General features: G+C 45.1%; 1 protein-coding gene across 4 annotated transcripts; it reads right to left on the bottom strand.

Moving 5' to 3' along the window:
* Positions 1–457: 457 nt before the first annotated feature.
* On the bottom strand, positions 458–12,550 carry LOC110536323 (gamma-glutamyl hydrolase). 4 transcript variants are annotated; one of them, XM_036936238.1, is made up of 11 exons: positions 12,483–12,550; positions 11,974–12,111; positions 11,271–11,482; positions 3,827–3,941; positions 2,643–2,693; positions 2,439–2,523; positions 2,138–2,276; positions 1,665–1,771; positions 1,473–1,566; positions 1,007–1,144; positions 458–827 (listed from the first exon to the last, which is right to left on the bottom strand). In XM_036936238.1, exons 3-11 carry the CDS (start codon positions 11,377–11,379, stop codon positions 709–711), a joined length of 957 nt encoding a protein of 318 aa, XP_036792133.1. In that variant the 5' UTR covers positions 11,380–11,482; positions 11,974–12,111; positions 12,483–12,550; the 3' UTR covers positions 458–708. The 4 variants fall into 4 exon arrangements, with proteins under 4 accessions (XP_036792133.1, XP_036792132.1, XP_036792131.1 ...); XM_036936237.1 differs by having other exon boundaries at positions 12,197–12,535; XM_036936236.1 differs by having other exon boundaries at positions 11,974–12,537.
* Between the last annotated feature and the right edge of the window lie 1,333 nt (positions 12,551–13,883).

Here is a 13,883-nt window from a genome sequence, read left to right as displayed (position 1 = left end):
GGTATTTCTGTGCATTCAAATGACCATTGATAAAATGCAACTGTGTTTGTTGTCTGTAGCTTATACCTTATACCATAACCCCACCATGGGGCACTCTGTTCACAAAGTTGACATCAGCAAACCGCTTGCCCCCTCACAACCGCACATACTGCCAAATTCTCTCGAAAGACTTGAGTGGCTTATGGTAGAGAAATGAACATTCAATTCTTTGGCAACAGCTCTGGTGGACATTCCTGCAGTCAGCATGCTAATTGCACACTCCCTCAAAACTTGAGACATCTGTGGTATTGTGTTGTGTGACAAAACTGGACATTTGTAGAGTGGCCATTTATTGTCCCCAGTACAAGGTGCATCTGTGTAATGATCATGCTGTTTAATCAGCTTCTTGATATGCCACACCTGTCAGGTGGATGGATTATCTTGGAAAAGGAGAAATGCAAAGGAAAATTGGCAAAGGGACATTTCTGGGATATTTTATTTCAGCTCATGAAATATGGTACCAACACTTTACATGTTGCATTTATATTTTTGTTCAGTGTAGATTGGGCCAGAAGGTTGAATTCATTTCAACAATAAGAATTTACGCCCAACAGCAATCTCCAGCAATTTACGCCCAACAACAATTAGTGCCCATGGTAAACTTCTCATAACATCCCATAATAACATCAGGGATGAATTATAGAGTTGTGAGGGCAGAACTTCAACATCTCAGAAGAAGTAGATCTGCTCGTATCCAGTGAAGTTGCCAGCGTAGGTTGGTGTGTAGTTGTATATGAGTGACACAGCCTCTTCCTCAGGCTGGTCGAAGTGATGCAAACTTCTCCTGCCTTTTAACACAGAATACAACTTTATTGTGCATCCAAAAGGCCAAATCTCACGATTTACGAAACCTCACTAGTTAACACAACACTGTCATAAAATAACATGTACAATACAATATACTGTATCTGTCTGACTGTAAAGAACACAACGATTAAACTTCAATAGGTGTGATCTGATTACCCACCTTCATTGACAAAGAACTCAGCCAGTAGGGAGGCAACGCGTACAGCGTCTGAGGAGTGGGGGAAGTTGAGTTTGGGGTCCCACTGGAAACGGTTCACCTCAGGATGCCACTGGACCCCATAGAAGGGGTAGGTCCTCCCTGGGGGGGAAGACAGTTCCAAACTCAACACAGGATCTCACGTTACCTTATGACAGCAAGCAGACTACACCCTATTTCCTTAGACGTCCTTCCTGGTGGTGAGCAATCAGAGCAATAGTATCATTACACTATACAATTTAGTGAATACAATTATTATAATGATAACAACCATTCATATGTACAGCATAGCTCATTCAGATTATGCAGCCCACCCAAACTGCTTTATGCAAAAAAACTATGTAAATCACTGTGATCTGTTACAGGCCCATTTTATTCACTGAATGGATGACACATTTAAAACTGTAATTCTACTTGTAGTTGATTATACCTTCCATGGTTGAGACAAAGATGGCACCATTTTCAGCTGTGTTCGTGGACAAGATGGAGAAGAAACTTTGTAACTTCTCATTTTCCTTGAATGTCTGTAAGCAAAGGAGTTAATAGTCAACACCAGTACAGAGTCATATTGTGTTCAACAGAGCTGTACACTAACCAATACTAATTTGAAATCTGATTCCACCTTCATGGTCACTCCATATTGGTGAAAATTCCCTGTCAAAGCTTCCTGGGATAATGCCTTCATGACATCACTGGGGAACCCCTGGAACATTTGACTGGAATGGGCCTCTGCAGGGAGAGAAGAAAGACATTCCAATGTAGTTCTTTAGGTTACAACCACAGGGAGCAAAATTCATCAGTCAAGAGGAAGCAGAAATGCACTACGTGAAGATAGAAACTGTTTTACAATAAGTGTGGGAGTTGCCAGGATGAAGTTTCCCTCATGAGCTTCATTGAAATGTTGACATAAGACCACTCTTCTTCTGTCTTGATCGGAAGTATTCTCTGCCCTCCAGTGGTCCATTTTAGCATGTGCATCATAAGGAAGTCTTCAGACCATACGGTCTATGCTTCAGACCCAGTCCCAAACCGTATCCCTGACCTTATTCTTAGCACTTGACTCCCCTACAGAGGTGTGAAAGGATTGGGCCATACCTTTGGTGAGGTTCAGGGGAAGGGCCATGTTCTCAGCTGTGGTTTTGGTCAGCAGGTTCTCTCCAGCCACCAGACAAGTCAGCAGTTGCATCCCTAGACATGTGCCCCAGATAGGGAAGGAGTCTCCAGCATCATTGGCCTGAAACAAGGGAACACATCAGGCTATTAGACACTTTTGGGATAATGTGAGATGTTTACTGATGGTAAACATACATACAATCAAATGGACAGATGTAAAAAGAGGCCTACAGAGCGTTAGATAGACAGACAGTAGCTAGCTTTGTTCAGCAGCACCACTGACCTTGAGGGCAAGCCTGTAGAAGATCCCTGCCACCTTTGCAAAGTCTGACGTCTCGAGATCTGACGAACCTCCGATGAGCAGCAGGCTATGAGATCGATCAATCAATAAATCAATCAATCATTTTACATTGGTTTGCAATCATGTAAAAACAATCAAATACACACAATTCCTATATAGGAAAGAAATGATAATACGATAGCTTACCCATTAATTGACTTGAAAATCTTCTCATACTCGGCAGTACTCTGAGTCAACCTGTAGGAGAGGAACAGGCACTGATTAAAAGGGGTAAAGCTTTTGAAGGTTTGAGAAATACATTTTGGATGACCAGCCATGCACAGTTATAGGCTGCTATGTTCAATCAGTTATTTACAGGATGTGCCCCCTCTCAAATTGTCTCTACTTTTGCACATGTTTGATAGTGATTGTCATCAGATCGTCAACCAAAGCTCAAGGGAACCTGACTTAACAAATAACACAACAATTACACATTTACTTTATTTTATAAACAAAGTTATGCAATGCCCAATGCCCCTGTGTGAAAAAGGAATTGTCCTCTTACACTCAATAACTGGTTGTCACCAGTTGCCACCTTTAGCTGTAATGACTCCTGTAGTTTTTTTTTTATCCCCTTTTTTATCCCCAATTTCGTGGTAACCAATTAGCTGCAACTCCTGTACGGACTCGGGAGAGCCATGCGTCCTCCGAAACACAACCCAACCAAGCCGCACTGCTTCTTGACACAATGCACATCCGTCCTGGTCAGCTCCCAGCCCGTGCACGATGAGACAAACCCTCCCTGCCAGCCTCCCTGACCCGGACGACGCTGGGCCAATTGTGCGCCGCGCCTGGGCTCGTACCCAGAATCTCTGGTGGCACAGCTAGCACAACTGCAATGCAGTGCCTTAGACCACTGCGCCACCCGGGAGGCCCATCTTCCTGTAGTTGTTGATCAGTCTCTCACGTCGCTGTGGATTAATTTTGGCCCTCTCTTCCATGCAGAACTGCTTTAACTCAGCTACATTTGTGGGTTTTCAAGCATGAACTGTTCGTTTGAAGTCCCGCCACAACATCTCAATTGGGATAAGGTCTGGACCAAAACATCAAATGTGTTGCCTTTTAGCCATTTTCATCTAGAATTGATTGTGTGTTTTGGATCATTGTCTTGCTTTATGGCCCAGCTGCGTTTTGGTTGAAGATCTGATAACATTCACTATCAAGAATATGCAAAAATAGAGAAAATCTGAAAGGGGCAAATATGTTTTACGGAAGTGTAGATGTAATATTGGTATGTACCCCCTTGGGGTATGGATTTTGCTTTGTCCATGAAACAGAGGAAAAATGATACTTATCGAAAGTGAGAAGTTGAGAACTTTATGTCGGCCTACCTGATAGGTACCACTCTACTTCCCGCTGACTCTATATACTTTACATAGGAAGCAGGGATGTAGGTCTTTCCAAACGGCTTCATCACATCATCTTCTACTTCTTGAGTTAAAATTCCTGTGGGACATACAGACATTATAAGCTACAGTCCATAACAGTGTCCATCCATCAGGACTTCTCAGAAAGTTCCAGTGAAGTTTGATGAGAGTATCTGTAGACTACATAATGAGCAAAAGTAATTCACTGTCTTCAGTTTCTGCCTTTAGAGTCCATTCATTTTCATTAATATATCAATTCTATAACAATTTCAATTTGGCATGTATTGACTTTATTCATCTTCAAAACAAAGTTATTGATCTATGCAACCTAATTGTTATTTTTAGCTAAATTCCATATTCATTTTTTATTTTATTTATTTATTTCACTTTTATTTAACCAGGTAGGCTAGTTGAGAACAAGTTCTCATTTACAACTGCGACCTGGCCAAGATAAAGCATAGCAGTGTGACACAAACAACAACACACATATACATTTATGAGTCGAAAACCAATTTTGCAATATATTAACACAAGTTCTTCTTCTCATAACAAAGCAATCAAAACTCAATCTTTGTACAGGTATTTATAATGTATTGTCTGCATTCCCCTGACTGTTTGTAATGTTTGTACCGTTGTATACTATTTGTTAGTTTTTTCTAAATTGTATATTTTTTTATCGTTTTACCCAACAACAAAAAACTATTCTTTTTTTACGCACCGATAATCGGTCGATTGTTGACTGGACCCGGCTGTCGTCTCGTCGGTAATGAGTCGCTCCACGGGACAAAAATTACAGGTAAACACAACATCACAGTGAGTAACATTTTCTCACAGTTCAGGTCGAACAGATCTGTCTCCCTGTATGACAGCGTGTTATTAAAAACTAAAAAGGAGGAAGCGCTTATAGAAAAAGCCTGCAAAGACAACTCCTACGCAATGTGCAAGGGGGAAGTCAGGAGATTCCAGTTTGACATGTGAGATTTCTTGAAGCACACGGTCCTGTGCACTGTTGTATTGTCAGGTAAGAATATCTGTTATTCCACCAGACAAACATATTTATCGGGTGGTAAATTGAGCCATAACATAATTGGAAATGGAGACTCCTTTGTTGCAAAATGTGTATGTGGTCATTGTTTGCATTAGCTGGTAAATCCCAGATGATACATTAATGAACATTATCTAGCAGTGGAACCAGGTAATTCTGTTTTAAAGGCCCAGTGCCGATTTTCCTGTGTTTTATATACACTATATATACACTATATTGTCATCACCAGGCGGTAAATTAGTTTAATAGACCAATAAGAAAGAGTTCCAAACCTCTCTGCCAATAACAACTAGTTTTCAGTTTCCCCCTCCCAATTCGGACCACTCCCAGACAGTCCTAGCCAAATTATTGCTTGAGAAATGTATCTGTAATTATATCTAGTTTTGTTTCTTTATGACAATTTTAATTGAAAACAATCACAGTAAGGTAGTTAGTTTTGACCCAGAAATCAAATCAAATGTATTTATAAAGCCCTCCTTACAGCTGATATCTCAAAGTGCTGTACAGAAACGAGCCTAAAACCCAAAACAGCAAGCAATGCAGGTGTAGAAGCACGGTGGCTAGGAAAAACTGCCTAGAAAAGCCAAAACCTACACAGAAGAAAGAGGGAGAGGTGGGGGGGAAGAAAGAGGAAGAGGTGGGGGGGAAGAAAGAGGAAGAGGTGGGGGGGAAGAAAGAGGGAGAGGTGGGGGGGAAGAAAGAGGGAGAGGTGGGGGGGAAGAAAGAGGGAGAGGTGGGGGGGAAGAAAGAGGGAGAGGTGGGGGGGAAGAAAGAGAGAGAGGTGGGGGGTAGAAAGAGGGAGAGATGGGGGTAGGGAGAGGTGGGGGGTAGGGAGAAGTGGGGTGGGGTGGTAGAGGGTAGAAAGAGGGAGAGGTGGGGTGGTAAAGCTGGGACCGAGAGACTGAAAAACAGCTTCTATCTCAAGGCCATCAGACTGTTAAACAGCCACCACTAACACTGAGTGGCTGCTGCCAACACACTGACACAGGACACCGGATAAGACAGGAGAAATACTCCAGATATAACAGACTGACCCTAGCCCCCCAGCACAAACTACTGCAGCATAAATACTGAAGGCTGAGAGAGGAGGGGTCGGGAGACACTGCGGCCCCATCCAACGATACCCCCAGACAGGGCCAAACAGGCAGGATATAACTCCACCCACTTTGCCAAAGCACAGCCCCCACACCACTAGAGGGATATCTTCAACCACCAACTTACCATCCTGAGACAAGGCCGAGTATAACCCACAAAGATCTCCGCCACGGCACAACCCAAGGGGGGGGGGCGCCAACCCGGACAGGAAGATCACATCGGTGACTTAACCCACTCAAGTGGCGCACCCCTCCTAGGGATGGCATGAAAGAGCACCAGTATGCCAGTGACTCAGCCCCTGTAATCGGGTTAGAGGCAGAGAATCCCAGTGGAGAGAGGGGAACAGGCCAGGCAGAGACAGCAAGGGCGGTCCGTCGCTCCATTGCCTTTCCATTCACCTTCATACTCCTAGGCCAGACTACACTCAATCATAGGACCTACTGAAGAGATGAGTCTTCAATAAAGACTTGAAGGTTGAGACCGAGTCTGCGTGATTTAATATTGAGATAAAACGGATGGATTGGACCTTTAAAGGCCAGTAGAGGATAGTGTCACGCCCTGGTCTTAGTATTTTGTGTTTTCTTTATTATTTTGGTCAGGCCAGGGTGTGACATGGGTTTATTATGTGGTGTGTTTTGTCTTGGGGTTTTCGTAGGTATTGGGATTGTGGCTTAGTGGGGTTATCTAGTATAGTCTATGGCTGTCTGGAGTGGTTCTCAATCAGAGGCAGGTGTTTATCGTTGTCTCTGATTGGGAACCATATTTAGGCAGCCATATTCTTTGAGTGTTTGGTGGGTGATTGTTCCTGTCTCTGTGTTAGTTTGCACCAGATAGGCTGTTTCAGTTTTTCACGTTGATTGTTTTGTATTATGTTAATGTTTGAGTTTTTTCTTTATTAAAGAACATGAACACCAACTACGCCGCATTTTGGTCCGATCCTTGCTACACCTCCTCTTCAGAGGAGGAGATAGGCTCCAGACAAGACTGTGAATTTTGACCTGCTGAGTGAATAGGCTATTAATTTAAGGTGTCACCTTTTCATATAGGCTAACCCTGTGCAATTAGAAGAGACATGCATTGAAATATTAAATTACATTTAAATTCAAAGCCTTTACAGATGAACCGACGCCATGATGTTGAGATGTGGAGGTACAGTATTTATGCCATGGGGCATGGTGTCATGCTGGGAGAAAATAGAGAAGTCACAGGTTCTGTGGTTGGAACTCGGAGCTTCTGCAACACGAGGAAGAAACAGGGAAGTACTAGGAAAATGTATTCACACATACTTTAATATGTCATAATAATTGCATACTCATATCAGCTTGAAACATACAAAATACTCAATAAAAAAATGTATGTTGCCGAAAATGTGTACAACACAAGCTTAAGTTACAGTAGGCTACACTTATTTCCCAATAAGACAGGTTTCTCAAGTTTGACCTCCAAACCATCAGTGGTCTTATCTCTAAAGAGAGGTATGTAAAAATAATTCTACAGCCAGACACTGCTAGGAAAAGCAGAACATGGAATACAGCTAAACTTTGAATACTGGGAACTAGAATGCAAGACTCCCACATAGCCTTCACCAACTTAAAGGAAAATTACACTCAAACTATATTTTGGTATTTGTTTCATTAGTCCACTGCTGGTACAGTACCAAAATGTTTTGCATGTCAGCAATTACATTTTCAACTTTGAAAATACAGAAAGTGTCACAGTATGATTATTTTTTTATAAATGTTTCCCAAAAAAGAAAAGGTTTGTGACCCACTGCTCAAATAGACGAAAGAGAATAGAATAGAAGCTGATATAGTCAGTCTTCTAGGTGTAGGTAGTGTTGCGGAGGTGGCCATACAGTTTGGTATCCAGGTTGATGAGTTGTCGGAGGAAGCCTCTGTTGGGGATCACACCGCGGTTGTCCTTCACGGCGCAGATGGCATCCACCAGGGTCAGGTTCTGTCTCAGCATCAGGTAGGCAAGAACCAGGGTGGCTGAACGACTCACCCCCACTGCACAGTGCACCAGCACTATACCTGAGGGAGAGGTGGGGGGATAGAGGGTAGAAAGAGGAGGGGGTAGAAAGAGGGAGAGGTGGGAGGGTAGAAAGAGGGAGAGGTGGGAGGGTAGAAAGAGGGAGAGGTGGGAGGGTAGAAAGAGGGAGAGGTGGGGGGAAGAAAGAGGGAGAGGTGGGGGGGAAGAAAGTGGGGGGGAAGAAAGAGGGAGAGGTGGGGGGGTAGAAAGAGGGAGAGGTGGGGGGGAAGAAAGAGGGAGAGGTGGGGGGGAAGAAAGAGGGAGAGGTGGGGGGGAAGAAAGAGGAAGAGGTGGGGGGGAAGAAAGAGGGAGAGGTGGGGGGGAAGAAAGAGGAAGAGGTGGGGGGGAAGAAAGAGGAAGAGGTGGGGGGGAAGAAAGAGGGAGAGGTGGGGGGGAAGAAAGAGGGAGAGGTGGGGGGGAAGAAAGAGGGAGAGGTGGGGGGGAAGAAAGAGGGAGAGGTGGGGGGGAAGAAAGAGAGAGAGGTGGGGGGTAGAAAGAGGGAGAGATGGGGGTAGGGAGAGGTGGGGGGTAGGGAGAAGTGGGGTGGGGTGGTAGAGGGTAGAAAGAGGGAGAGGTGGGGTGGTAAAGCTGGGACCGAGAGACTGAAAAACAGCTTCTATCTCAAGGCCATCAGACTGTTAAACAGCCACCACTAACACTGAGTGGCTGCTGCCAACACACTGACACTGACTCAACTCCAGCCACTTTAATAATGGGAATTGATGGGAAATGATGTAAATATATCACTAGCCACTTTAAACAATGCTACCTTATATAAATGTTACTTACCCTACATTATTCATCTCATATGCATACGTATATACTGTACTCTATATCATCGACGGTATCCTTATGTAATACATGTATCACTAGCCACTTTATACTATACTATGCCACTTTGTTTACATACTCATCTCATTTGTACATACTGTACCCGATACCATCTACTGTATCTTGCCTATGCTGCTCTGTACCATCACTCATTCATATATCCTTATGTACATATTCTTTATCCCCTTACACTGTGTACAAGACAGTAGTTTTGGAATTGTTAGTTAGATTACTTGTTATTACTGCATTGTCGGAACTAGAAGCACAAGCATTTCGCTACACTCGCATTAACATCTGCTAACCATGTGTATGTGACAAATAAAATTTGATTTGATTTGATTTGAAGAGGGAGGGGTGGGCGGTAGAAAGAGAGAGAGGTGGGGGGTAGAAGGAGGGAGAGGTGAGGGGTAGAAAGAGGGAGAGGAGGGAGGGTAGGGTGTAGAAAGAGGGAAAGGTGGGGGTAGAAAGAGGGGTAGGTGGGGGTAGAGGGTAGAAAGAGTGGAGGGGTAGGTGGGGGGAAGAAAGAGGGAGAGGTGGGGGGGAAGAAGGAGGGAGAGGTGGGGGGTAGAAAGAGGGAGAGATGGGGAGAGGGAGAGGTGGGGGTAGAAAGAGGGAGAGGTGGGGGTAGAAAGAGGGAGAGATGGGGGGGTAGAAAGAGGGAGAGGTGGGGGGTAGAAAGAGGGAGAGGTGGGGGGTAGAAAGAGGGAGAGGTGGGGGGTAGAAAGAGGGAGAGGTGGGAGGGTAGAAAGAGGGAGAGGTGGGGGGGTAGAAAGAGGGAGAGATGGGGGGGTAGAAAGAGGGAGAGATGGGGGGTAGAAAGAGGGAGAGGTGGGAGGGTAGAAAGAGGGAGCGGTGGGGGGGTAGAAAGAGGGAGAGGTGGGGGGGTAGAAAGAGGGAGAGGTGGGGGGGGTAGAAAGAGGGAGAGGTGGGGGGGGTAGAAAGAGGGAGAGGTGGGGGGGTAGAAAGAGGGAGAGGTGGGGGGGGGGTAGAAAGAGGGAGAGGTGGGGGGGGTAGAAAGAGGGAGAGGTGGGGGGGTAGAAAGAGGGAGAGGTGGGGGGGTAGAAAGAGGGAGAGGTGGGGGGGTAGAAAGAGGGAGAGGTGGGGGGGTAGAAAGAGGGAGAGGTAAGGGGTAGAAAGAGGGAGAGGTGGGGGGTAGAAAGAGGGAGAGGTGGGGGGGTAGAAAGAGGGAGAGGTGGGGGGGTAGAAAGAGGGAGAGGTAAGGGGTAGAAAGAGGGAGAGGTGGGGGGGTAGAAAGAGGGAGAGGTGGGGGGGTAGAAAGAGGGAGAGGTGGGGGGGTAGAAAGAGGGAGGGGTGGGAGGGTAGAAAGAGGGAGCGGTGGGGGGTAGAAAGAGGGAGAGGTGGGGGGTAGAAAGAGGGAGAGGTGGGGGGGTAGAAAGAGGGAGAGGTGGGGGGGTAGAAAGAGGGAGAGGTGGGGGGGTAGAAAGAGGGAGAGGTGGGGGGGTAGAAAGAGGGAGAGGTGGGGGGGTAGAATGAGGGAGAGGTGGGGGGGTAGAATGAAGGAGAGGTGGGGGGGTAGAAAGAAGGAGAGGTGGGGGGGTAGAAAGAGGGAGAGGTAAGGGGTAGAAAGAGGGAGAGGTGGGGTGGGGGGTAGAGGGTAGAGAACATGGATTTTTCCCATTAAGCACAGTGTGGTATTGTAACTTCCCCTCTGGAAACTCCTGCTTCCTTTCAGTGTGACCTTTCACTGCGTTGCAGATAGAAATGTCATGTTTGCATAGGAAACAATTCTTTGACATGTACAATGCACATTTCATCATACACTTGGCCATACCACACTTTTAACATTATACAGGCATTTTCCATTGGAACAATGTATTACTCTGTAACAAACTAGTACATTCAATAAACGATGAAGTACTTTAGTACAATCAATGAGGCAGTACTTAACTTTTAAACTCCCTTTTTGAACTTCCGCTTTGGAGTCCCAAAGCGCGGCGAACAATTGGCCCAGCATCGTCCGGGTTTGGCCAGGGTAGGCAGGCCGTCATTGTAAATAAGAATTTGTTCTTAACTGACTTGCCTAGTTAAATAAAGGTTCAATTTAAAAAAATACTTCCACTCACCTCTTCCACTGAACAAGCCCTTGATCTGGACTTCCACTCACCTCCACTGAACAAGCCCCTGGTCTGGACTTCCACTCACCTCCTCCACTGAACAAGCCCCTGGTCTGGACTTCCACTCACCTCCACTGAACAAGCCCCTGGTCTGGACTTCCACTCACCTCCTCCACTGAACAAGCCCCTGGTCTGGACTTCCACTCACCTCCTCCACTGAACAAGCCCCTGGTCTGGACTTCCACTCACCTCCTCCACTGAACAAGCCCCTGGTCTGGACTTCCACTCACCTCCTCCACTGAACAAGCCCCTGGTCTGGACTTCCACCCACCTCCTCCACTGAGGGCCCTGTGGATGAAGTCTGCGGCAGTCTGGAAGTTGACACTCATGTCAAAGTTACAGGAGTCATGAGCCTCGATGCCAAAGTACTTGATGTTCATTCCCAGGTAAGTCTCCGCACCGTCTCGCCGTTTACTGTGGTTTGCATTCAAGACGTGGGTGACATGATGGTTGGCCAACTGGCGGACATTCGTAGCACTGTCCCTATGAAAACCACAAGGTTCAAGATCATTCAAAACCAGTATCGCATAACTATGTTGAGGACAAGACTAGAATAAACAAATAAATGCAGTCCACAATGAACAAGTAACAATTTCCAGGTCTGTTGACAAAGTTCTGGACACTGAGGCCTTACGTTTATGCTAGATCTATATAGATTGGATAAGAGCAAATATCTGGCAATCTGATATTAAGAATTCACACTACTGAGGTCCACATTGGGAACTATTATCAGATAAACCTATGCACTTTCCCAACACCGAACACAGCACTCAAGTTACTTTAGAGGTCCCAAGCATTTAAAAACTGATTTATGATCAGCTCCCCTTACACACATCGGAGCCTTGTCCAAATGATGCCTTGGATTAGTCTCCATGGAGCCGACGACATACAAAATTCTTGTCCACTTAAAGTGACCCTAGGTTAAATTCCAGTGTCAACCAATATGAAAGGACAAGTATTGTCACTGCACTTACTGGTCTCCAATGTAAAGTCTGGGCCACACTTCGTCTGCATGGCTGTTGATGGCTTTCCCAGTGAACAGGAGTCGTTCCAGCTCCAACACAGCCAGCCCCGGTGAACTCAGGTCAATCTCCACCTTACGAGGAGGGGGTCTGTCGTTCCAGGACGGGGGGAGTTTGGAGGTAAAAGACATGTTGTTCTGCTTTTAAAATATCTGATAAAGCTCTGATACAATACCTCCGCAGGTTACATACAAATCCAGTTTTTCTTCAAAATGGTTTGAAGCCCAGTCCGAGAATGAAGATAATTAAACAATATATATGTTGCAGCTGCTGCGTTTTGCTGGAACCGGACCTTGGAAAGAACAGTGTAAATGAGCCCTACTGTATAAAGGATCTTGTCTATCACTATGCAAGGGAGGCAGACTACATCTCCATACTTCTTTCTAGAGCAGCAAAAGTAATGATTGTAGGTTTGTTTCACAGGGATCCTAAAGAGAGATGAACAGGTGTAGGTTTTATACTGGTGCTTTGCTTCAGAGTTGCTCGCTCCTGGGAGTCTTCAGAGCCATCTGATGCCCTGTCCCATAAATCAAATTCAATGCGTTTTCCACAAGGCTCGGAGAGACTGTTTTGCTTTCGCATCAAAATAGCTATCTATTTAAAGATCTGAACGCTAGTTGGCAGGCAAGGGTGTATGTGCGGCCGTCTCAACTTCACCAAAATACATTCATTTCATTTTCCTCATGGCTAGTCATTCTGACATAGGGTTTCTTTAAGGAGGTAAACTAATCACAGAATGAATGACAGAATAAATTAAATCCATAGAGAAAATACAGTACCAGTCAAAAGTTTGGACACCTATGGGTTTTTCTTTATTTGTACTATTTTCTACATTGTAGAATAATAGTGAAGACATCAAAACTATGAAATAACACATATGGAATCATGTAGTAACCAAGAAAGTGTTAAATCAATCAAAATATATTTTAGATTCTTCAAAAGCAGCCACCCTTTGATTTGATGACAGCTTTGCACACTCTTGGCATTCTCACAACCAGCTTCATGAGGAATGCTTTTCCAACTGTCTTGAAGGAGCTCCCACATATGCTAAGCACTTGTTGGCTGCTTTTCCTTCACTCTGTGGTCCAACTCATCTCAAACCGTCTCAATTGAGTTGAGGTCGGGTGATTGTGGAGGCCAGGTCATCTGATGTAGCACTCCATCACTCCTTCTTGGTCAAATAGCCCTTACACAGCCTTAAGGTATGTTGGGTCATTGTCCTGTTGATAAACAAATGATAGTCCCACTAAGTGCAAGCTGGATGGGATGGCATATCGTTGCATAATGCTGTGGTAGCTATGCAGGTTAAGTGTGACCTGATGATAAATTAATCACTGACAGTGTCACCAGCAAAGCACCATCACATCACCTCCTCCATGCTTCACGGTGGGAACCACACATGCAGAGATCATCTGTTAACCTACTCTGCATCTCACAAAGACACGGCAGTTGGAACCAAAAATCTCAAATTTGGACACATCAGATGAAAGGACAGATTTCCACAGGTCTAATGACCATTGCTTGTGTTTCTTGGCCCAAGCAAGTCTCTTCTTATTCGTGTCCTTTAGTAGTGGTTTCTTTGCAGCAATTTCCCCATGAAGGCCTGATTCACAAAGTCTCCTCTGAACAGTTGGTGTTGAGATATGTCTGTTTAACTTATTTGGGCTGCAATCTGAGGTGCAGTTAACTCTATCCTCTGCAGCAGAGGTAACTCTGGGTTTTCCATTCCTGTGGTGGTCCTCATGAGAGTCATTTTCATCATGGTGGTTGATGGTTTTTGCGACTGCACTTTAAGAAATGTCAAAGTTAACTAGGCAAGTCAGTTAAGAACAAATTCTTAATTACAATGATGGCCTACCCCA

The sequence above is a fragment of the Oncorhynchus mykiss genome, chromosome 11 (assembly GCF_013265735.2).
Source record: "Oncorhynchus mykiss isolate Arlee chromosome 11, USDA_OmykA_1.1, whole genome shotgun sequence".
Classification (NCBI taxonomy): domain Eukaryota; kingdom Metazoa; phylum Chordata; class Actinopteri; order Salmoniformes; family Salmonidae; genus Oncorhynchus; species Oncorhynchus mykiss.
Note: the sequence above shows the minus strand (reverse complement) of the source record. Positions and strands in the feature narration are given on the sequence as shown.

Bases quoted from the DNA above. Each gene is read 5' to 3' on its own strand.
- LOC110536323 (XM_036936236.1), bottom strand. From the start codon at position 12,152: ATGTCTTTTACCTCCAAACTCCCCCCGTCCTGGAACGACAGACCCCCT. The intron at 2,277-2,438 runs GTCAGTGGTGCT...CCCTTGTTTCAG, and splicing joins TCTACAGGCTTGCCCTCAAG to GCCAATGATGCTGGAGACTC. The intron at 1,567-1,664 runs GTGGAATCAGAT...CTTTGCTTACAG, and splicing joins AATATGGAGTGACCATGAAG to ACATTCAAGGAAAATGAGAA.